At 47.7% G+C, this 23,492-nt stretch overlaps 2 protein-coding genes across 6 annotated transcripts in view; both read right to left on the reverse strand.

The window, feature by feature from the left end:
• acot7 (acyl-CoA thioesterase 7) overlaps positions 1–21,149 on the reverse strand; it is a 33,671-nt gene extending 12,522 nt beyond the window's left edge. Inside the window, exons 1-7 of one of the 5 annotated variants that reach the window (XM_076163434.1) lie at positions 20,681–21,149; positions 16,712–16,829; positions 15,511–15,667; positions 9,361–9,455; positions 9,147–9,261; positions 8,825–8,911; positions 620–736 (exon numbers count right to left, since the gene is read on the reverse strand). In XM_076163434.1, coding sequence (XP_076019549.1) covers positions 620–736; positions 8,825–8,911; positions 9,147–9,261; positions 9,361–9,455; positions 15,511–15,667; positions 16,712–16,829; positions 20,681–20,724 — 733 coding nt within the window. In that variant the 5' untranslated portion in view covers positions 20,725–21,149. Of the gene's footprint in view, positions 1–619; positions 737–8,824; positions 8,912–9,146; positions 9,262–9,360; positions 9,456–15,510; positions 15,668–16,711; positions 16,830–17,302; positions 17,519–19,730; positions 19,883–20,680 lie in introns of those variants that run through there. The other 4 variants (XM_076163435.1, XM_076163436.1, XM_076163433.1 and 1 more) reach the window with 4 other exon arrangements.
• Positions 21,150–22,185: 1,036 nt separating this feature from the next.
• Positions 22,186–23,126, reverse strand: LOC143010899 (transcription factor HES-2-like). Its single transcript, XM_076163488.1, has 4 exons — positions 23,037–23,126; positions 22,827–22,922; positions 22,628–22,715; positions 22,186–22,523 (listed from the first exon to the last, which is right to left on the reverse strand). Exons 1-4 carry the CDS (start codon positions 23,124–23,126, stop codon positions 22,186–22,188), a joined length of 612 nt encoding a protein of 203 aa, XP_076019603.1.
• Between the last annotated feature and the right edge of the window lie 366 nt (positions 23,127–23,492).

Here is a 23,492-nt window from a genome sequence, read left to right on the forward strand (position 1 = left end):
GCTTTTTCCACATTATGCTGTAATTGGGCATTTAGACAGTGCAGTTCATTAATGGCTAAGCAGCTTTCGCCTTGTGTGAAGCCGTTGAGACAGCTTTCTGTAGCCAGTGGCTGCTATAATATGACACACACACACACACACACACACACACACACATACACACGCCCGGCTTTAATGCAACGCAGCATCTCTGCCGTCGCTAATCAGCTTGTTTTGGAAAAGGCTTCCTTAGAATCTGCGGATTCTTTCCCTGGCAGCCCGATCGGAAGCTTGTGTGATTTGGAATAAGTGACGCTGTGATCTCATCCTGTGTGCATCGCTACGCTTCAACCTGTGCAACTGCATAGAACACAGTTGTGGTTGAAAGAAAGAAAACACTACTTTTACACTGTCTGTATAGTTCTAGCAGTCAGCATAATGCATATAAGGCAGATATAAACAAACCTTCAGTATCTATATTATAACTTCACAAAAAGTTAAGGTATTCTGTGCTTTATTTCAAGGAACCTGGAGGTCCCCTTTATCATCTAGTTTGTGTGTGTATGTGTTTATATTTGAGACCAATCTCCTCCCCTCAGGCTTCGGGGGTTCTGTAGCGTGTGACAGAGTTTCGCCTCACCTTTCTTGATGGTGCGGTGGAAGTTGATGGCGCCCACGGACACGGTGACCACGTTGGTGCGGCAGTGGCGAGCGGCCACAAGACCGGCGACCTCGTCCATCAGCTTCATGGTCACACCTGTTACACACAGACACACACACAATTTGACCTCAGATACATGCATACAACGTCGAATTTAAGCTGTTTAACTATCGGTTTAATCCAAGATTGTTCAGATTGTTGTGTGGAACTTCTATGATTTCTAGAATATTTCTCTCACAGATTTCTTTGGGGAGGAGTTTTCCAGGAACCCAAACTCTACAAACCGTTCAGAGCAACGACATTGAGTGAATTGCTAAAACTTTTCCTCATTTGACTTGAGGATTTAGTACAAAAGTGGAAATTATAAAAGGATCTGATAAGACAAAGAATTCATCAGCTGAGTCGCTGTGATGAAAAGGCCTCCAGAGCGGCGGTGAGACATCTGAGAATCAAAGTGCCTTTTTTTAGTAGCGAGAAGCACTCCAGCCATCACAAGCTTCTCTCTCTCTCTCTCTCTCTCTCTCTGCTAATCAAAGGTAGCCATTCAGCCTTAATGCGCTCATTATCTCACTGGAATGTGCTTGAGACTGAGATGAGATCGACTCAGCCCGACAGCCAAAAACAAGAACGACCCGAAGCTGAAACCGCTCCATTTCCTGCCGCAAAAATCTGATTCTCCTTCAGCATCGTTAGACCCCCGGGCTAAGATCAATCAGCCGACTGTCAATAAAAGTTCTTCAACCAATCAACAGTGATCTGACTATTAACCTGAGAATGTCGATGTCGAGGTATGTTTCAGCTTAGTCGGCAAAATTAGTTCATTCAGATTCTAGAACAGTCTCAGTCCACTTACACACCGAGGAGAGGCGTTGATGAAATACGCTGTAACACTTGCGGCGGTGCTCGGCCGAGCGTGTCGCTATGTTTGGAGTCGTCCTGACAGTCGCCCAAATAAAACGCGACTGCATCACAATGTTGTCAAACTGTTATGGACTTTTGCGCTCCTTCAGCTTGGTTTTCTTTCCGTCCTTCCTTCATGAAACTGAACCCAATTTAGGACAAATAGCAAAAAGCACTAATGAACAACAGCCGCAGAAGTTGCACGGCGGTGATAGGATCATTTGTAAAATGTTTGCTTCCTCCTGTTAGTGGACGCCGCAGGTATTTGGGTGCTATGCGACTTCTACATGTGCTGTTTGCGTACGATTACTCAACAACGTGTCCTAAACATACGAAAGGTGAAAAGAATCGAGGCTGCTATCCAAAGGCAAGTTTTGTTTCAATTTAACCTGTTGAAGTAAAGATAAAGTAGCTCAAACAGCAGTACTGTTCAAGAAGTTTGGAACTCACAGGCTTTAAAAGCTTTAAGCTGACTGAAGGAGGAACAGCAACATTTTGTGCAGAGAATCAAACCGTTGCAGAGCTCAAGGTGACTGATGGAACAGAGGACACAAAGTGGACAGGAAATCAGCCGCCGGATGTGCTGTAAGACTCGCGGCCTTGTGAGCCAGAGTCACACAGTGCTCGCTGCATTTCTCACAGGAAGTGGAGCGTCTGGGATGGAGTGTGAATCAGCCTTTCTCATTGGGGGTGAAAGGGTGAGTTAGTTAATGTAAACTGATTTTTTAAATACTCTGACCCTGTTCCCCGACGCTGCATTTGCCCGCCGTCTTCCCCTCTGAGTGGTATTTTACGCGGCGCTGGCTCGGTTTGGCGTCGCAAAAGCTGCTGCCATCTGCACTGCGCCGCTCTATTTATGACAGCCAAATATGTGGGAGGACAAACAGAATGTGCCGCCTGCTCCCAAACGCAGCCTTTCACTGTGAAACGCTCCTGCTGAGCTGATTGAGAATGAAAACGCGCTTTCAGCCCCGCGTCTCCCCGTCGTCACGGCCAACTGATCACGCTGAGAAAAGTCTGATATCTGTGAAAAGTTCTGCCAAGTTACTTCTGGGAGGTAAAACCTTGTTCCGGTGGTTTCAATAGAACGTGGGTTAATGTTGGTCCTCCTGACTTTGATGTGTAATTACGTTGCTAAGCTGCGGCGGATCGTTTGCACTCAGTCGTGAAAGGATCTGTCATTTTAAGCTCGACCTAAAAAGCTTTTTGATTGGCGAACGTGTCGCTTCTCTTTGATATGCTGGCGCCACAGTTCAGAGAGGTGCCAGCAGCGAGTCGCGCTAAAAGTGTGTGGGCAAGGAATCGTTCCACTTCCTACCTAAAGCCTGTGGGAGGCATTTTTCCAAAAGCCTGTCTTGTTTTTCCTCCCTCTCGTCATCTCCGTCGTGTTTGTGAAAATTGATGGGATCTCACCTAAGATTGAAGATTTCCCCCGGGTGTGAGGCACCGCGGGCGTCTGCTGTTGGCGACCCGGAGCAGTCGTGCCTGAACATGTAACACTTAATGGAGGAGGATCACGACCTGGGCACAACTGAGCAGAGACTCTGACTGACGTGAAAGGGGAACTGGAACGTTTTGATTCCATTTAAAGCTGCACATCCCCACATTTCAATCCAGATCACGACCCGTGTTTTCTAATTATACCACTAAAGTGCAAGTTAACAAGCGTTTCTGGAGTCGAGGACGTGAATGTTTTGTCATTCGTTGCTGTAACATCTATTTTCAGTGCCGCTCCCATATTCCTGCGACGGCACCTTTACGGTTCAGTCGCTCCGAAATGAATCACGTTCCAGCGATGGACGCAAACTCCTGAAGCTGCTCCAAGTTATAAGGATTTCTCTCAAACAAGGACAGGGAACCAATGAAGGATGGAGACTTTAACGTTCCTTCATTAAGAGCGAGTTTCCAAAGTAACTACAATCACAAACCATCTGGCTTCCTGCACAGCCTCTCATCAGTGTAAAGTCCAGATGAACCCTCCGGCAGCTGAATCTATTCTGCACCGGAAACGCTCCACACAAACGTCTCTGTTAAAGATTTAATTCTTGATTATAACAGAGATGATCAATGAGACAATGGTAAATAATAAAATCATCCCATGTGTCTGAATGCAATGTGTGAGGATGTTAAGGGCGATGCTGTGGTGCTATGAGGCTGGACTGAGGTATGAAAACATGAAAACTGGAACTTGGTAATCTAATCTAAACGCTGTGACTCTCTGAGGGTTTTGTGGCGTGTGGAGCAGCGAGGAGACGGAGCTCCAGCTTCCCCCCCAGAGTCATCATCTCCCCTGACGCTCTGGGAAAAGGAGCCCCTGGTGGCTTCACTTCCATTTGCTCTTCTCCATCACACTCCCACAGAGACTGAGAACGGCTTAGAAGGCAGCGTTGCCAAAAGTAGTTAAAGCTGCAGGTTTGGACGTTTGAAAACAAATAGAACATTCTTCTGTCGGTGCCAAGAAGCGACTATGCAGAATGAACCGTAAAGACGTTTATGCTTCACTCAATCTCAAGTTGTCGCTGGACGTGTCACATTGTGGGAAAATGCTCGGTCGGTTCCCAATAAAATGTTTTATTAGCTCCTCTGACCGTCAGTACCACAGCGACTGTAGCGGTCTGTGGTCCAGAGAGGAATATCAATAATCCACAGCAGGAGAATGAGGGGGAGGATGCGTGGGAACACATCCGTCTGTAACTCTGCACCTATCACAAGTCTCCATCATCCGTCAGGATGAGACGTTGCTTTATCTTGAAGTGTTTACATTTGAAGTTTTACAGGCAATGTGAATGTTAACACGATTGACAGAAATACCAAATATCCAAACAGGAGCAGATATGGTCAAACTTTAGCGTTTTGACTCCCTTGATGAATCCCTTCCGCACGTGGAACCGTTGAGGCGACTCCCACAAAGCTCCTCTCCTCCTCCAGTCGACATTAAAGGTTAAAGTGAGGCTTTGTGTGAGACTACAAATGAGGACATGTGAGGCCAAAGCTGCCGCGGGGCGGCGTTACACATTCACAGGGTGACACGGCTCACTATGACTCTCTCTGAGCCGTAGGGTGGGAACACAAACAGCAGCGAGGGGGGGGGGGATATGTGTGTATGAACAGGAAAGAGGGAGCGCTCACTTCAAATGGGGAAAAAGTGGCAATTAGTAAGCGGCTCCCCAGTGCAGCCCAGTTGGCTGTGGGGCAGAGGAGGTCTGTGATCAGATTCCTTCTGACGATTTCCCCCAAATGTGTTTTTGGCGACAGCGCAGTCGATGGGCGAGCGTCGGGAGAACGACGAGCGCCGTCATCTTCCAGCCACCGCCGTCTTTAATCACAGACGGCTACCAAGGCACGTTACAAGATTGGGCAGAACATAGAGAGGGAGAGATGACCTCTGCCTCGCTCACATGTTCTCTCATTGCTCCTCTTACTTAATCCCAGTCTCTCCACATCAAACCTCTGACTCACTCCTTCCTCCCTCTTCCCCCTCATTTCATCCTCCACTCTGGCCATTCTCTCTTTCTTTCTGTCCCTTCTCATCCCCTGCCCGAGTGCTTTAATCACGGACAGTATAATCAAACAGCCTCAAACTGCCTCCTAATGAGCTGTTACTATAGAAACAGCTCCTGTTAACATTATTGCCACGCAACAACCCACCCACATACTCTTTGAAAGTCCTGTAAGCCACATATTTCTCATATGTATCTTACCAACTCCAGCTGTTCTGAGCCTTGCTGGCCACCAGGCAGGCAGTAATGGAGCGTTTGAAGAAGCTGGACAGAGTCGTGTGGCACAAAGTTGTGTAAACGGCCAGGAGGTGACTTTAAAGACGCACACAGGACAGGACCGCCTCAAGTCACCACAGGTGCATCGTCTCCACTGTGTGTTTGGATGACATCACAGGGGAACACTTAGTTGACTTCATCATATCAATCAGCAGAAGAACACGGAACGCCTCACCGAACACGTGACCCGACTGAGCGCAGAGACCAGGAGCAGCAGTTTGAGTTTGACCTCTTTGTCATGGAATGTCACGTGTTTGTTTGCCTCCATCCTGTAAAAGAAACGCTCACAACAAGAGGAGGAATACAGAGACAGAAGCTAACACACACACACACACACACACACACACACACACACACACACACACACACACACACACACACACACACACACACACACACACACACACACACACACACACACACACACACACACACACACACACACACACACACACACACACTTCTTCATAAAGGTCGATCACACAGGCTCCAGTGGACGTGTGCTCGCCCCCCCGCTTGGCGCTGACATGTTTATAAACCCACAGAGCGGAGATCAGAGCGGAGGACAGCTCATATAGAGCGACGGTGATGGATGTGTTCCTGCGCTCTACGGCGCCTCACATCCTGGCACCCACAACACTTTTATAGGCACAGATCTATATTTCTCTCTCCCTCTCTCTCCCTCCCTCCCTCGCTGTCACACACACACACACTTTTGATGCCTGTACAAAGGAACAAACGCACTTTTATGGAACATCTACATTGTAAATCGAATTGAAATTGAAACTTTGTGTGTGTGTGTGTGTGTGTGTGTGTGTGTGTGTGTGTGTGTGTGTGTGTGTGTGTGTGTGTTCCTGCTTTTTGGCTTATTTGTTTTAATCAGGCAGCAGGGGTCTCCACCTGTGGCAATCAACAGCTGTTTCCATGGAAACAGGTGGAAAGCTTTCTTACAACATGAAGGGAAGGAAAGATGAGAGAGAGAGAGAGAGAGAGAGAGAGAGAGAGAGAGAGAGAGAGAGAGAGAGAGAGAGAGAGAGAGAGAGAGAGAGAGAGAGAGAGAGAGAGAGAGATAGAGAGAGAGAGAGAGAGAGAGAGAGAGAGAGAATGGGCATCACGGCGGGCTGGAGCCAAACTTTCTGCTCCTCTGATCTTTCCCGGCGTTCAGAGTCTCTCCAGGTGTTTGTGCAGTCGACTGAAGACTTTCAGATCTCATTCAAACAGAAGCTGCAGCGTTAAAACACACAGAAGAGACGAGTTTCATGCTTCACCACGCTCGCTCGCTTGCTCGCCGTCTCAACTGGTGATAAAACACAAACCCCGGCAAATGTAGAGCGGACTGTCGCTTTGGGGGGAAATAACAATCAGAACGTCATCAAATCTCTCTGTGGTTCTCACGACAACCAAACTCTCCTCAAAACCTGCAAAACCAAAGTAGATGGAAACCGAGCGAGCGTCACTGAAGCATTGTGGTCCTAAGAAGTGTCTCGCTGAGAAATCTGGGCAATTTGAGATCAAACGTGGAAGATTTGCGCAGGTCATTTAGGCCAAACACACACACACACACACACACACACACACACACACACACACACACACACACACACACACACACACACACACACACACACACACACACACACACACACACACACACACACACACACACACACACACACACACACACAGTGACAGAAGGTGTTGTGTGTGTGTGATTGTGAATGTTTCTGTGTTCACTCCTCCTCAAGCTTCTGTTCATTAGGGCCACTTTCCCACAATGCAACAGGAAAACGGAGTCCTGCAGTATTGTGAAGAAATCATCAGTCTGCTGCAGACTGGCAGCCTGACCCGACTGTTATGTAAACAAACAAGGCGAAGAAGACGACACACAGAAGCCTAATGATCGGGAATGAGTGTGTGTGTGTGTGTGTGTGTGTGTGTGTTTGTGTGTGTGTGTGTGTTTTGGCCTAAATGACCTGCGCGAATCTTCCACGTTTGATCTCAAATTGCCCAGATTTCTCAGCGAGACACTTCTTATTCTCCTTCTCCCACATTCCTCCCATTCCTCTTCTTCACCTCCTCTTCCTCCTCCCTCGTTCTCGCCCTACGTTTCCTTTATTTTCCCTCCACCCCGGCTGCGTGACGACTCCCTCGTGGCCTCTTTACGTCGCTGACCCCAATAAAAGTGGCAGCACGAGGCAGAAACCCTTCACCTCAACAGATAATAAGCCTCCGTTCAGGTCTTGTGTTGTTCGTCGTCCTTTTGCTCCTTTACGTTTCAAAGCTTCTTATAATTACGATTTACTGCCACAGAGAAAAAGGTGAAGTTCAGAGGACAAACTGGAACACGGCGACATCGTTACACGTTCTGTTCGCATTTTCCTCCCATTTCCTCTTCGCAACTTTCTTTGCGTCTGTTCGCTGAAATGTCGCTCGCTTTGATCGTTGTCGCCTAGCAGCAGGAAATGTAAACATGAAAATTGGCATAAAACTGAAACGGCACGGATTTATTTACGGTATTTTCACATCAAACAAGTTGAACAGTCTCATCTCCTTCTGACTCTGTGCTTTGTTCCTCTGTTTTTGAAAAGTTAAAATGGAAATATTACAGAGATGAATTTTCCACTCACACACACACACACACACACACACACACACACACACACACACACACACACACACACACACACACACACACACACACACACACACACACACACACACACACACACACACACACACACACACACACACACACACACACACACAGCCTCGCCAGACATCAAAAGGAAGGAGTGAAAATTTGGAAACGCCATCTAAACGTCAATTCTCCATCGGAAAGAGGAGCGCCACGTTCCATTTCCTGTTATAGTCGTCTGTCTCCTGCTTCACTGCTCTGTTCTCCCTCAACACTCAAGCTGATAACAGAAGACAGCGCCGTCCCGCACACACACACACACACACACCCGAGGCCACAAAGCGTGAGGGAAGCTGGCTAAGTATTCATTAGCAAAAAGCGCTCTGGGCGGAATAGAAGGTGTGTGATATTGACAAGTGTGTGTCTGTGTCTCTCTCTCTCTCTCTCTCTCTCTCTCTCTCTCTCTCCTCTCTCTCTCTCTCTCTCTCCTCTCTCTCTCTCCTTCTCTCTCTCTCTCTCTCTCTCTCTCTCTCTCTCTCTCTCTCTCTCTCTCTCTCTCTCTCTCTCTCTCTCTCTCTCTCTCTCTCTCTCTCTCTCTCTCTCTCTCTCTCTCTCTCTCTCTCTCTCTGCCCTTCAGAGGGTTTCATATAGGATCATCCTTTTTAGCGTTCAACGAGCAATCCTCAGGAGATTTCAGAAAATACTTTAGGTTAAACTAAAGCACCTCTGGCTCACAAAGCGTACAGACTGGGGGTCGTCCCGGGTGACGCCCTGACAGGCCGGACTGCAGTCCAGGCAGCTCCTCTGAGTTCACTTCCTCTAATTGCTCACCTAAGGATCCCATGGCACCCGGGCCGCAGCGCTCGGACTCACCTCCATGAACGTAATCGTGCAGCGTGCAGTCAGACGGGCCGATCAGATGGATCAGGCTGGACTGGCTGGAGCCGACCGTGTACCGCTCTGCAATTAACACACACACACACACACACACACACACAGAGAAAGTTAGTTTGAACCTGAGAAAGGGATTCTGTTTCTATGACGACAATTTTAAATTTGCAATTACAACTGACAAGACTTCATTTGAGGTGTGTGTGTGTGTGTGTGTGTGTGTGTGTGTGTGTGTGTGTGTGTGTGTGTGTGTGTGTGTGTGTGTGTGTGTGTGTGTGTGTGTGTGTGTGTGCGGACACGTTACCTGGGTTGAGCAGAGCCGGCATCACCTCTTCAACCTTGGCCGTGGTCTCCAGTCTCTCCTTCTTCTGGGCCTCGTAGCGCTTCTTACCCTCCTCCTCTTCTTCTGCGCTGGAATACTGCAGACAGGACAGAAAAGGAAGGAATAATCAATGCCTTATTATTGACAGATTGATCAAGAAAGTGTAAGTGTAAAGTATCTCCCTTCCTGCTTGTACCTCGATGGGTGGAACATCCATGATGTGTTCCACGTTCTTCAGGGAGCAGGGGACGTACCACAGCGCCGCCCTGTTGGTCAGCTTTTTGGCTCCTGCTGGCACACAGACAGAAATCTAATAAACTCATTTCTGTGTATTCCCAAGCAAAATCTTTACCCCGGGGTTGGATTCTTACAGCAGAAAGTTAAGCAGCAGAAGATCAGAAGACAGAACTTGTGGAAAATCACATCTCACGGCAAGACGGCGAGGTTGTCATAGTGATATCTGTTCTACCCTGCCTACACTTAATTCATTGGTAGAGAGAGCGACTATTCTGAGATGAGTTGTCATGGCGATCATATAATCAACGTTCTCAAAGTGTTTCAGAAAGTTACTTATGGCTGCACCAGCTGAAGACCTCAGTAGTGTGCAGTAGGGTGGAAGCAGCGGCGTATTCAGGCTCTAAAATGAGCAAACAGAGAAAACAGTCACAGTTCAAAGCGTAATGTGCAGTGTGTGTCGCAGTAATCACAATTCCATTTGATTCGTGGCGCGGTTAAGAGAGAAAGCTGTGGTTTATGGGAATCTACTCCCTGGGATCAACATTTACATTTTATACCTGAGTTAAGACCGTGCAGGGACTCGGGTCATGTTACCATGCCAACTGTGCCTTTTCCAGCATCCAGGAAGTCACCCACAGGAGCAAGTAGGTACACTCACATATCCTTGACTGTACGGACACAGAGAGCGACTCCAGGCTATTATTAGCTCCTGCTGGGTCTCGTAAGTGATCGGTGGGCGGTGTTGAGGATGGAGGGAGGAAGAGGAGAAGGAAAAGTGAGGGAATGAAGGCGGTGACCTTTCGGACCGACGCGCGATCAGGGAAGTGGAGAAATGGCCTTCAGTGTGAAGTCCCTGTGCGTGGAGTCAGGACCGTGTCGGTGACTGAAGGCGTCGTCAGGCTGAGCTGGACGGTGACCTCTTTACTTTCGCATTACGCCCGACCTCACCGTAACTTATTCCAGCCACGTCTGCAGACTCGCAGGATCTTAAACACAGCACACACTCCTGCAAACAGAAGACCTGAGAGCCACCGTGGAGTACATCCGTTCTTCGCCCTGCCGCTGCGTATCTTCCCATCAATCCCTGCTCTACGCACACACAACAGATTAGCCTAATGAGGTGTGTTTGGTTTGTTTTGAAAATCTGTGGGGCATCAACTCTTGAACTCTTGGTGAAGGGAGCACATTGTTGTTTTAGTTCGAGGTGAATATTATCACCCAGGGCCAATTACGCTGGAAACAACAGAGCACTCAGAGAGCACAAACCTCTGCCAAGGACAAACATCTCTCTCTCTAAGTGGCCGTAAGAGCAAAGACCTGCATCTCTACACTTCACTTTTATCATCCGTCTCCATAGCAACTTGAATAATCTATAATAATCTATTTCAATCAACTGAAGATGGCGAGGTATTAATGGAAATCAATAATTCAATAATGTCTGAAATCTTCTAGATGGAGCTCTGCAGCTGTTGATGATCCAATCAAGCTGTTGGTACTCGACTGAATCAGCTCCGTCTCAGCTACACGGCGGTGCAGAGGCATAGCTGGAGTCGCTTTCTGACCTGTAGTCACTTTTTGACCGAAGCCCAACTTAAACCGGCAGAAATAAAATAAAATAAAGATGTAAAGTGGGAGTGTATTTAGCTGGAGTCGTGCTTCCTGGTGTCTGACTGAATGAGAGAGCATCGGTGCGGCTTTGATATCTGGCAGGCGAAGCTGCAGCGGTGGACCATGAATCATCTCGCACGCTTCATGGAAGTTTAAGGCATCAATCATCACCTTGTACAGAGTTCATAAATTGTCTGAATGGAAATTTTCTCTTCCTCCAAACATTAAACAGGACAGAATCTCCACTCTGTCTCCTCTCCTCTCCTCCTCCTCTCTCTGCACTCACTCCATCTATCACTTCCCCCCTCTCGGCCTCTCGCTTACTCCTTCACCCTTATTTCACTCGCTCTTTCCTGGACGCCGGCTCCTTCCCCCGGCTCACCGACCGTCGTTAGAGCCCGGACACATGTAATTAAAGAGCAGATTTTCCACTGCGCTGAGCCAAGCCTCCATTACTTTCGGCAGTGGGACGTTACAGACTGGAAGTAAGCGGCCAGGCGCAGCAAAGTGCAGGGACGGAATAGCTGTGATCCATTTCAATTTTTACGAGACTAATAAATCCTGAACTAAAACCTTCTCCACCGTCCGTTTACGCCTGCAGAGATGTGATCTGTCCCCGGTAACCTCCACACGTCCTGGTTGAATACATTTATGCGAGTGCGATGTGCTGCTGAGCTTCAAACGATCCCTGCTGTAATTTTTATAACATGTGTGTGTGTGTTTTCACGTGAGCTCGCCTGAATGTTCACATCACACACATCAGAGCCGTACGTGGGAGCGCGTGTGTATACGCGTGCGACCCAGCAGGATCATGGCAAGAGCTGTCGTGCTTATTTTAAGCCTTCACCCATAATGCACTGCTCTCTGCTCCGTCTCTGCATGTGCACGTATGTGTGTGTGTGTGTGTGTGTGTGTGTGTGTGTGTGTGTGTGTGTGTGTGTGTGTGTGTGTGTGTGTGTGTGTGTGTGTGTGTGTGTGAGTGTAGTAGTGACACTGCCACAATCTGCGCATTCTGTGTTTATGCAAATGTGTGCCTGAGTGTGCATGTAACCCAGGCATTATTCCTGCTGTGAGAAGTGTGTGTGTGTGTGTGTGCGTGTGAGTGTGTGTGCCCAAGTGTGTGCAAACATTAACTCACATGGTATGTACAGTTTTTAAATTTTTCATATCTGAACAAAGACCAGATCAGATGTGAAACACAAAACTACCAGAGTCTGTGTGTGTGTGTGTGTGTGTGTGTGTGTGTGTGTGTGTGTGTGTGTGTGTGTGTGTGTGTGTGTGTGTGTACATGCATGATAGTGCGCATGTGTGATCCACCCAGCGGGGACAATCATCACGACTCGTGCCCTCAGTAGGCAGCCTTCCTTCCCTTGGGGGGCCGTGACTGAGGCCTGCCTGATGAGATGCTGCCTGACTGACTGTGGAACCTGGATGAGTTCCTCCACATCCAGCACACACACACACACACACAGCCTGCTGTACACTCTGTTGCAGTAAACAGCACGTGCTCGCTTACAGACACACACTGCTGTAAAGGCATGCATGGCTACACACACACACACACACACACACACACACACACACACACACACACACACACACACACACACACACACACACACACACACACACACACACACACACACACACACACACACACACACACACACACACCACTGAGCATCGACAGACGTACATAAAAACATTAACCAGAGATGCAAGCACACACACACACACACACACACACACACACATTACATTACAGGCCCTACTTATTCTCGGAAGAGGGGGAGAGTGTGTGTGCATGTCCCCATTTAACTGTGACTGATTGTGTGTGTGTATGTGTTTGTATGCGTGTGTGCATGCGTGTGTGTGTGTGTGTGTGTGTCATGCTGGACCATGTGCAGGTACACCCACTTGGCGTCCGTGTCAGACTGGGCCACAGTGTGTGAGGTCTGACGCTAAGCCGACCTGACAGAAGCACATAATGTCTGCTCCCGTTATCTTCTCCCCCTCGGCCCCGCAGGAACCTTTAAAGGGCCAAACACTGCTGAAACACACACACACACACACAGCACAGAAACAATTGCCTCGACAGTAAGCCACATAGACAACATGAGGCCTTTAAACACACACACACACACGCGCGCGCGCGCGCGCGCGCACACACACACACACACACACACACACACACACACACACACACACACACACACACACACACACACACACACACACACACACACACACACACACACACACACACACACACACACACACACACACACACACACACACACCATCCTATAGCTGGGGTCTAAAGGACGCCAAAGCCACACCCACTCCTCTGGCTGGGCGTACATTATGTCGCACGATGTCTTTTTATTGTGTGTGTGTACACAGTTTGGTTCGCCAGGAGGTTGCAGAACAAAGCGTGAGTGTGAGCTTGGACCACACGACCTCCTCAGAGACTAGGAGGAACGTCTCAGCCGCCAAGTTGGGACGTCACCAAACCTCTAACTTCTGTCTCCACTCTGTAAGGATGCGGCCGTCTCGTTGTGCTTTCGGGCAACGTAACCTGAACCGCTACTCTAGAATGTTTGGACCTTTAAAGGCGCTCGGGTCAGTGAGGTCCTTGGAGCTGCTGGGCTCCTCACTGGGGGGTCCTGTCCTCTCCTCTCCTAACCGGGGGGGGGCCGGGCCGTCCCTGCTGGTGCCTGCGCTGCTCTCCACCTGTCACCTCACATCTCTGCCTCCGCCTCCATCAACCTGCCTCCAACCCGGCAACCAGCCAACCAACCAGTACAAGCCTGTTGCTAGGGAAACGGCTGTCATGGGGGGTGGGGGGGAATACTGCTTTTGTTTCTAACACCTCCTTTCCCTCCATTCCTCCTTCTATCTGCTTCTTCTGTCCTGTCTTCCACCTTGTGTTTGCATTTCTGTCACTTCTGTCTGTCACCTCCACCTCTCGCTCTCTCCATGCCTCCCTCTCTCTCGCGATCTCCATCCCTCTCTCTTCTCTCTCTCTCTCCACTCTTTAATCTCCTTTGAGCGATGGAGCTTCTCTCATGTAAGCGTCTGAAACACAATAAACAAAGGCTACAGTTTGAACGACCCAGCAACATGTTAGCGTATCACACTACAGCGGGCCGCTACATTCATTCAGTCATTTGTGTGATGTGTGCAATTACTTTATACTTTAAAAACACACACACACACACACAATTTGATAGGAATTCAGGCTATTCCTATCAGGCCATTTAGTGGAACCAGGTCAGTAAAGTGTCTCAAGGGAGATGTGTGTGTCGTGTGTGTGTGTGTGTGTGTGTCGTGTGTGTGTGTGTGTGTGTGTGTGTGTGTGTGTGTGTGTGTGTGTGTGTGTGTGTGTGTGTGTTTGTGCGAGTGCTCTCTGTGTACATAAACACACAAACACGGAGACAGCACACACCAAAATTGCACAAATCTTGGCAGCCAGCTAGAACTTAAGCACAAATTTCCAAACCAGACATCCTAAAAGTGGAAACATCGTTGCTCTTGTCTCTGTTCCCATGTCAGCCTGTGTCACACAGCAGCTCGTAAAGCAGCCATCCATCTTCATCAGAGCTGACGGCTGAGCGTGTGCTGCCCTCTACTGACCAAACTGGAGAACATCACAACAGGGTCGTTCAAAGAGCAGGGAAGAGCAGGGAGAACAGAGTCGCTTGTGTGGGAGTTTCCAGACAAACAAACTTTCTATCCAAGTAAAGGCATAACTCTATGTAGAGCAGCTTTTAGAGGCTTTTAACCTGTTTATCCCCGAGTGCACTGAGAGGCGCTAAATATACCTCCAGAATGCTACAACTCACTAAAGGACGGCGCCGGTGACCTATTTGTGACGGGAATGACCTGGAAATCATGAAGTTTGAGCTCATGAGTATCGAGGGGCTGAGGGGTAAAAAAAGAGAGCTGGTGTCATGGAAACACAGACATTTCAGGTATTTAAAACAAATTAAATTGCGCAAAACTTTAAATGGAAACAAAGTGAAATTTACAAATGGACTCACCGGAAACAAAAATATAGTTTCTATACATAAACAAAGATCTCTATTTCGTTATATTCACAACAAATACTAAGTTTGACGTCGTTTTATAGTTTATTTGTATTAATTTGCTTTATCTAATGGGGCCGTTCACTACAGACGTCAAAACACAGAATGGAAAACAACAGTCAGACAATCAGCTCTTTGTATCGTTCCGCTCTGTCAGTCAGCCTGGATGTTTGTGATTGTTGAGCCGCCTGGTCTGCAGCGATGCAGGTCTGAATGAGGCCAAAGGTGAAAGCGGCGGTGTCGGTGGAGCAGCGTTTCACAAGTAATCAGACAGTGAGGAGTGTGTGTGTGTGTGTGTGTGTGTGTGTGTGTGTGTGTGTGTGTGTGTGTGTGTGTGTGTGTGTGTGTGTGTGTGTGTGTGTGTGTGTGTGTGTGTGTGTGTGTTGTGTGTGAGCGTGTGAGGCTGCAGGTACCTGAGAGTATGTTCTCAGACACCACTTTGACCTGCACCTCCAGCGAGCGTTTGGAGGTGTAGGTGATCTCGGCGGTGACGTGGGCGACCTCGCCGATGAACATGGGGTACAGGAACTCCGTCTTCTCCACCCGAACCAGCGCTGCCACACAGCGGTCCTGCAGGAGACACACACACACACACCCACCTTCTTTAGATTGAAGGTCCTACATCTTTTGTCCATTCCATTGAAACATAGCTGGAATCTTCAAAACGTCCCTATCTGTTGGTTAGTTTGTATTCGTGCAGGACAGAAGGATAAAAGTCGCCTGCTGCTTTAATCTAAGTCAACACAACCAAAGAAGAATGTCATTATTCTCTTTGAGGACGTCTCACATCTCAGCAGATCTTGTTGATCTACAATCTGAAACATTACACAGATGCCACAATGTCTGAACAACATACATCTGTGGTCAGATAACAGGTGCGGCTCCTCCTCTGACCAAATAGTCACAAAAGTGCAAAAGGACAAAGCCTTTGGTGTGGAAGGAAACACACACTGATCTCTGTAAACGGAGTCGTTTAGATTGAAATTGCCAAAATGTTGCCAACTGCCAAACGCAGCTGCCTGGGTGTAACCGTGGCAACCAAAATGATGAAATTGCTGGTTTTGTTTACGATCGGTTCAGGGTTTCTGCTACTTAAAAACAACAACACCAGAATTTATGTTATTGTGTATAAGCAGGATCACAGTATAAAGGATTTCTCTCTTTATGTGAAAATGAAACTTGTCAGTGGCTCGATGTTGTTGTATGTAAGGAATGTTGTCTGCGATGACACGATATGGCAATGATGTCATTCAAAAGCAGGGTAAAGGTCACAGCTTGTAAGGTAACAGGAGAAAGACGAAGAACACAGAAAAACAATGCAAGAATCCAGATGTGTCTAGATTCCAGAAGTCTCCATTCTCGCTTCTGCTGCCATCTCTCACACACACACACACACACACACACACACACACACACACACACACACACACACACACACACACACACACACACACACACACACACACACACACACACACACACACACACACACACACACACACACACACACACACACACACACACACGCACACACGCACACACGCAAGACATTCCCTCAGCAGTCAGGTCCTTTTGTCTGCCCGCAGTAAAAGACGTCAGCACGATGTCACTTACTCCACTCTGTGTGTTGCAGTGTCGCGTCCCCACGATGCCTCCCGCCTCCTCGATCATCTTGAGGATGATGCCGCCGTGGACGTTGCCGGCGATGTTGGCGTCATCGGGGCACATGATCCTGAAAACATGGGACAGAGTCAGCATTAAGACAAACTCCAGAGAAGTCATTATTAACCACAGAGATGCAGACAGGACAAACAAACCAACATCTTAATGTCACAGTGTGAGACACAACTGACTCATCAAACAACTCACTTCAGCTCAGAGCACACAGGGAAACTTTAAAGACATTCTTCTATAATAAAATCCAGAAATTCCACATTTCAGCAGCATCAGTAGTGATCTCCTTACAGGAAGCTGAGGTCGGACTTTCCACTGGACGGATTGTGTATGAGTCATCTTACATGTTACACTTATGATCACAACAATAAGTACGAATTTAAAGAAACCTGGGGGAAAAAACTAAATCACACAAACACTAGAGGAGATGTAAAGCGGAGAGTAAAGCCAGCAGCGTGTGTGTCTGTGTGTGTGTGTGTGTGTGTGTGTGTGTGTGTGTGTGTGTGTGTGTGTGTGTCAGAAATGAACCACCTGCTGACTTGATGTTGAAGGCCCCGTTCAGCTTCAGTCTCTCCATTCAGTCGCGCTCTCTTTTTCACTTCATCTGCCGCCTTTCTGCTCTGAATCCAAAAGCAACTCATGGTCGCACACATACGCTAACACACACGCACGGCCGATTTTCTCATTCACTCTGGCTCCTGTTGCCTTCTCAGATATCCACATCGTCTGACAATCACTGCCACGGCGAGTGATGTAAGGTGATGACCGGCCTAACTGGATCTCAGCATGCCCGCCGATGCTGAGATTAGACAGCCCTCATCTCCATGGTTACCGTGACAGACAGAGAGGAAGAATGCCATCACAGAGGTAAGGATGAGCCCTCAAGTCAAAGTCAGCTTTGTCGTCTCTTCCTTGTTATGCTCTCGAAAATAGAGAAGAGCGACGTTGTTCGTCCTGGAGTAAAAACTTTACAAGGTGGGCGGCAGTGGCTCAGTCTGGAGTGGACTTGGCTGGAAGCTGGAGGGTCGCCGGTTCGAATCCCACAAAGACCAAAAACTATGGATGATGGCTGGTAGCTGGAGGGATGCCAGCACATCTCCTGGGCCACTGCCGAGGTGAGCCCTTGAGCAAGGCACCTAACCCCCAAAATTGCTCCTGGGCGCTTGCAAGGGGCAGCCCTCCTCACTCTGCATCTCTCTACCATCATCTACTTGTATACGGACTGTGTGGGGTGTGGGTGTCTGCATGTTGTGTGTACCGTGTATAAGTGATGTATGTAAAAATAACAACTGAGTGAGGAAATATTATATATAAAATATAAAATATATATAATTTCCCCTCGGGGATCAAAATAAAATAAATCAAATCAAATCACAATACTAAAATGAGATCCGCTATGTTTGTGAAACATCGACCATCAGCTTCTTCTGCTCCAGAACAAACTACACGACCCAAAGAATTAGTGCCAACTGGACCAGTTGCAACATGGAAGTTCTGATAAAATTCTTCTTTCTCAAAAATAAAGCATCACAATGATTCAGCCCTAAATCTACGCCTCTCGTTTACCTGCAAGGGGGAAGAAGATGGCGGTGAAAGCCCTGGACCAGCTTAGCAAAGGGCCACCTGGGAATCATTTCGGTCACGACACTGAGAGCGTTGGTGCCACAGAACGACGAGAGACGCTCTGCCTCGCAAACCGGGATGGAACAGTATATGGCTCAACACGCACTCAACACATAGCTCATTCCTACGTTATGTTTGCACACAGACACACACACACTCAGGTACCGCTGTTGTCAACTGGACGACTCGACTGATTGGAAGACACACGCTTTCTACGGCCCTTATAAAGAATAATGTGATGTCAGAAAGTGTTTTGTGCCAGATGTAGTTGTGACTGCTCTCTGGTGGAATGTAAGAGCGGTGCAGCCTCAGTGTCCGCTCCACATAAGGTTCTACATAAACGCCAACAACTTCAGTACACTTCTGGTGTTTCATTGTTGCATATGCGGGACAAAGAGGTGCGACTATATTAATCCTCCCAAATTTATCCTTGAGCTTAACCCTCAGAGTCATGACCATAACAGGGTGTGTTCTTCCTTTAAACATGTTCACACAGACGCCCAGTCTAACGTTGCACCGTTACTGAGCAGCTTGGAGATGTTGCGGTTGAGGACTTTGATCAGAGTGGGCATGTTTGCTGAAGGAGGCGAGAGAACCAGTTACATTTAACTCCATGGCAACGTGCTATCTTGGCGTCCAAACGTCCTGATGAAATTACAACCAGCATCTATGTGTGACAAACCTGACGCTCCCTTAGCTCTCAGGTTAGAACACACGGCCTACATACACAATACAGACGAAAACAAGCCGTGTCACACATTGATAAACAACACACACAACCTAATAACTAGAAGAACTAATAACCTGAGCTACTTAGGTTCACTTACTGATTTCTGTGTGATGTCTCCATCTGGCGTCACATTGAACTATTCAGACAGCAATTCGTTTTGTAAATATGTATAATTTGTAGAAATAACACACACAGTCATGGCCCAAACACCCTTCCAAACAATGCTTATGTCTTCCAGACCTCAAGCAAACACAGCTTCTCTCTGTGTAAATTAAGTAAGCTGCACTTATTTACAGGCACAATATGTTGCTCAAGCTCTGCTCTCTCTCCCCTCACAGTTTAGGGTGTGACAGCTGTAAATGAACAAACTTATCAGCTTTGTGAAACTCAGAAGTGGAACCATAAACCCGCTGGATCGGCCTGAGTCACAGCAGAGTTACACACACTGCTCTCTCCTGACACAATGTCTGTGTTTGTTGCCTCTACGAGCCTACAAGCAAAGGAATAAAGGCTCGCTGATACGGAATCAAGTTGTTTACTTTAAAATGTGATGGTAGTTTGAATCAAATACAGTCCCAATGGCCTCAACGTGAGTAACGAGCTTACCGCGATGTTTGCATCTCGAAGACTACAAGTCAAAATCACTTTCAGGTTGAGTTCGAGACCCTCTGGGTTCAGCGCAGTAGTCTGATGCTGTATTCAAATGTTCGAAGTCCAGGTGTCCAAACTTTACCGCCGTGACAAACCGGATGTTGTGGTTCTTGGGTGAAAGACGGAAGTTGATGTTTTTTTCTTTTCTGCCGTCACAATGAACGCAGCGTCAAAGCAGGTTGACTGGCGCGCGCGGTCAGAAAGCGGGCGGAGCTGAGAGCATTTAGGGACTGTCGTTAAGTTATTGTCTCCATGAACCCTAATCTTTAGCTTTCCATGGATTCTGCAGCTGGTTAAAATTACTTGGAGTGATTTGACCCAATTACAAATCACATTAATGAGCACATATGACATTTAAAAAAACAACATGTAATAGCTTACACAGGATATCTCAAATGAACCCAAAAGGAGGATTCATTGAGGCAGTAACTTATCGACTGTCCCTAAGTATGAGCCCCGGCGTTCATCACCGAGGTGAGGAGGTCAGCTAGCCGGCCTCTGAACAATAACGCCGGGCACCGTGTACACCGGGACCCCGCTGGTTCTGGAGGGTCCTGGACGTAGACGTGTGTCCAACATACCTGTGTAAAACCGAATTCGCCGCGTTCTTACGTGAACATCTCACGTCTACGGGACCCACGCGGATTAAACAACGTGAAAGCCCGTTACATACATACATAAATGTATACATGTTGTGTTAATTCGACAATACATTACTATTACAAGCCACCAGCAGCATTATAACCGTATTTGCTAACGCTAATAACGGAACATGGAAGCGGCTTATCAGCGTTATCGCGCGAGCGTCGACGTATGGACGCCAGACGCTGCGTCACGTCCACTATTTAGTTCTTTCATTTAACCGTCAGCAACAACTATAGCCCAAATGTAAACAGTCCGCGTACCTGCATAGCTGGAGGGAAGAGGATGCTGCCTCGGGTAACGACATGCTGACCGGTGCGCTCGGTGTCCGGCGGTGCTGCGGTCCGTCTCGGTCTCTCGGCGCTTCCTGTGTCGTGATGATGAGAGGATGTCACACAGCTCCGGTGTCCTCCGGCGGCTCAGAGGAGCGACTCATCTGTCCTGCTGAGGCTGAAGGGGATCCGAGCTTACACGACTGGCGGAAATGCAAACACGTAGTAGTTCCTGTTTGAAGTCTTAACTCGTCCGGAACTTTGACGTTTTGTTTTCGTTCACGGAACGTAAACTCAACTCCGGAGGAAGTTTGGTGTAAAGAATAAGTTTTCCAAATTGAACCCGCGTCTCTCCAGTACCGGAGTCCTCTAAGTGCATCCGAGTTATCCTCCACGATTTTGAGGTTTCAGGAGGATGATGTCTGATATCTGTGATATTTATGCATCAAACTCCGCTCCTCAGCACGCTGACACGGTGTGAGTTTCCGGTTGCAGTGAGAGGATAAAGCTTACTCTCACCCCACAGCCTCGTGTCCCCTTTCCCTCTCTTTCTCTCTCTCTTTTTTCTGCATAACTGCTCAACACAATGCCCCATACTAAATATTGTCTATTTAATAAAGCACATAATGATAATATACCTTTGTTTTGCTTTTAAACACGTAACATATCACTCTGAACAAAGACCAGACCGTAAACATGAACGTTTCAGTGCAGACTGAAACGGTACTGACCCAAACAGCTGCCATTTCCAATGAGCAAGGACGTTCAACCTGCACGAGCCACGAGGGGGCAGCAGAGACCTGTTAGTTCGACACTAGCAAACCTGAGGTGATGTTACAACATGCTGCCTGTTGGTGGCGCTACGGACCACAACATCGCTCGTTTCATCACACATGCAGAGTAACTAACGGTTTTTACTCTGGAGCCAGTCTGTTGGACAGCTGCGTCCACCATCACAGCAGGTGTGTCCAACAATAAGAGAAGAAGACGGAGACACTATTACCACAAGAACGTAGCTTTATTTGTTTTATATAACATATATACAACATTTGCTGTAAAAAGCAAAAACGAACACACATCCCCACAGAGATACTTGATAGAAACACATGATATGTTTACTAAGATCATCTGCACAGACTCACTGAGCCTTCGGTGCAAACTCACATACACTGACCCGTTGGGTCTTACAGGGCGTTTTCAATGGCCCCTCATCACTCAGTCCTCCAGGAAGACTAAATATTGAACATTTACATACATGCAGATTTTTAAAATATATACACAGTCTAAACTTGCCGACTTATACAGGACAACAGACGTGCGCGAAACGGAAGTATATAATACTCAACCAATACGATTAAACGACGGATTCTAGCTTTTCACCGAAACGAGGCGGTGATTCACTGCGTATTTACAAGTGAGGCTGTCTTTACATGCTGCCTACGTATCAGACATTGTTCGTAGGCTTTAGAGTACAAAACGTGGAGCGCTTGAGCATGTTACCAGGGTCTCCACATGGAGGCGCTGGCGGGCTGAGGAGCAGCCAGCGCTCTGCCGGGGGCCGAGCAGTTGCTGGTGCTGCTGCAGCGTTTCTGGCTCTCCAGTTTGGGGGTGAAGCTGGATTTGAGAGCCTGGAGCTTCTGGTGGATATGAGGGAAGCTCCTGGGACTCTGAGCGCAGCAGTTTCGGCAGGCTGGCGTCGCGGTAGCAGACATGGACTGCTGGATGAAGTCGTTGACCTGCTGGCAGGCGTCTTTGTTCATGCTCGACTTGGGAAGCAGAGTGGAGACGCGCTGCAGGCAGGCTTTGTAGCCTTCACTGTAAGTGTCTGCGGAACCTGAAAGATGAAGGAAATGTTAATATATCGTTCAAAATGATTTTTAAAAAAGTGCTTTGTGGAACATTACAATTATAAAAATACTGAGAAGAAACAGGACTCACCCTTCGTGTTGACAGGGGGAATGTCGCTCAGGAACCTCACAGTCATCTCCAGGATGTCTGCTTTCTCAAGCTTGGAGTAGCGAGTATTCTGCAGAAAGAAAGGAACAAAGGTTAAAGATCTGAGCCTGGACGCCACCGTGACTGTTGTGATTTGAAGACGTTATTTATCATATATAAAGTGCAATATATAGTAACTTACATCTCTGCCTGTGAGGGGAAGTATGAGGGTCTTTAAGTTGTCGAGACTATCGTTGATACGAGCGCGTCTCCTCTTTTCCATCAAAGGTTTTATTGTCTGAAAGGCAAAAATGAAGGACTGGTTATTACACAGCAAAGCACCAAAGGTTTGAATGTAATATTAAATATGAACAAAGAACATAAAGCAGTAAAATCCAGTGAGTCCTCTTACCTTTCTCAGCTCAAGAGCCTCTTTTCTTTTGGCCACCGTTAGTCTCGGTGAAAAAGTCTGAATAGCATCGCAGGTCATGTTTGGAGACATTTTGAGCGTCGTCTTTGTGTGAGAGACGTGTTCAAAACTGATCTCAGAGAAGAAGTGACTCCAGCAGCCCAGAGCCCTGCTATTTATCCAGGTCCGTGGCGTGGGTCACCGTGCGTCATGGATACGCCCCCAAGCCACAACGACACCATTTGTCTGACCACGTATTCGAGAAAGAAACAAGACAAAAGCATCACTTTAGGCTGATAACCATCTGTCTTCTACTAAAATCCGAGCGTGACAACTGCAGTGCGTGTCCATGTTCAGATCTATAGAATAAATCAAACAAAACCTGCGTCAGGAAGCCTCGGAGATGTGTGCGTAAAGAAGCTTCTCCAATGAAAACACAGGATGCTGTTTGCAGAGCTG

The sequence above is a fragment of the Genypterus blacodes genome, unplaced genomic scaffold (genome assembly GCF_046128005.1).
Source record: "Genypterus blacodes isolate CSIRO-AG114 ecotype Tasmania unplaced genomic scaffold, CSIRO-AGI_Gbla_v1 ptg000131l_1, whole genome shotgun sequence".
Lineage (NCBI taxonomy): Eukaryota > Metazoa > Chordata > Actinopteri > Ophidiiformes > Ophidiidae > Genypterus > Genypterus blacodes.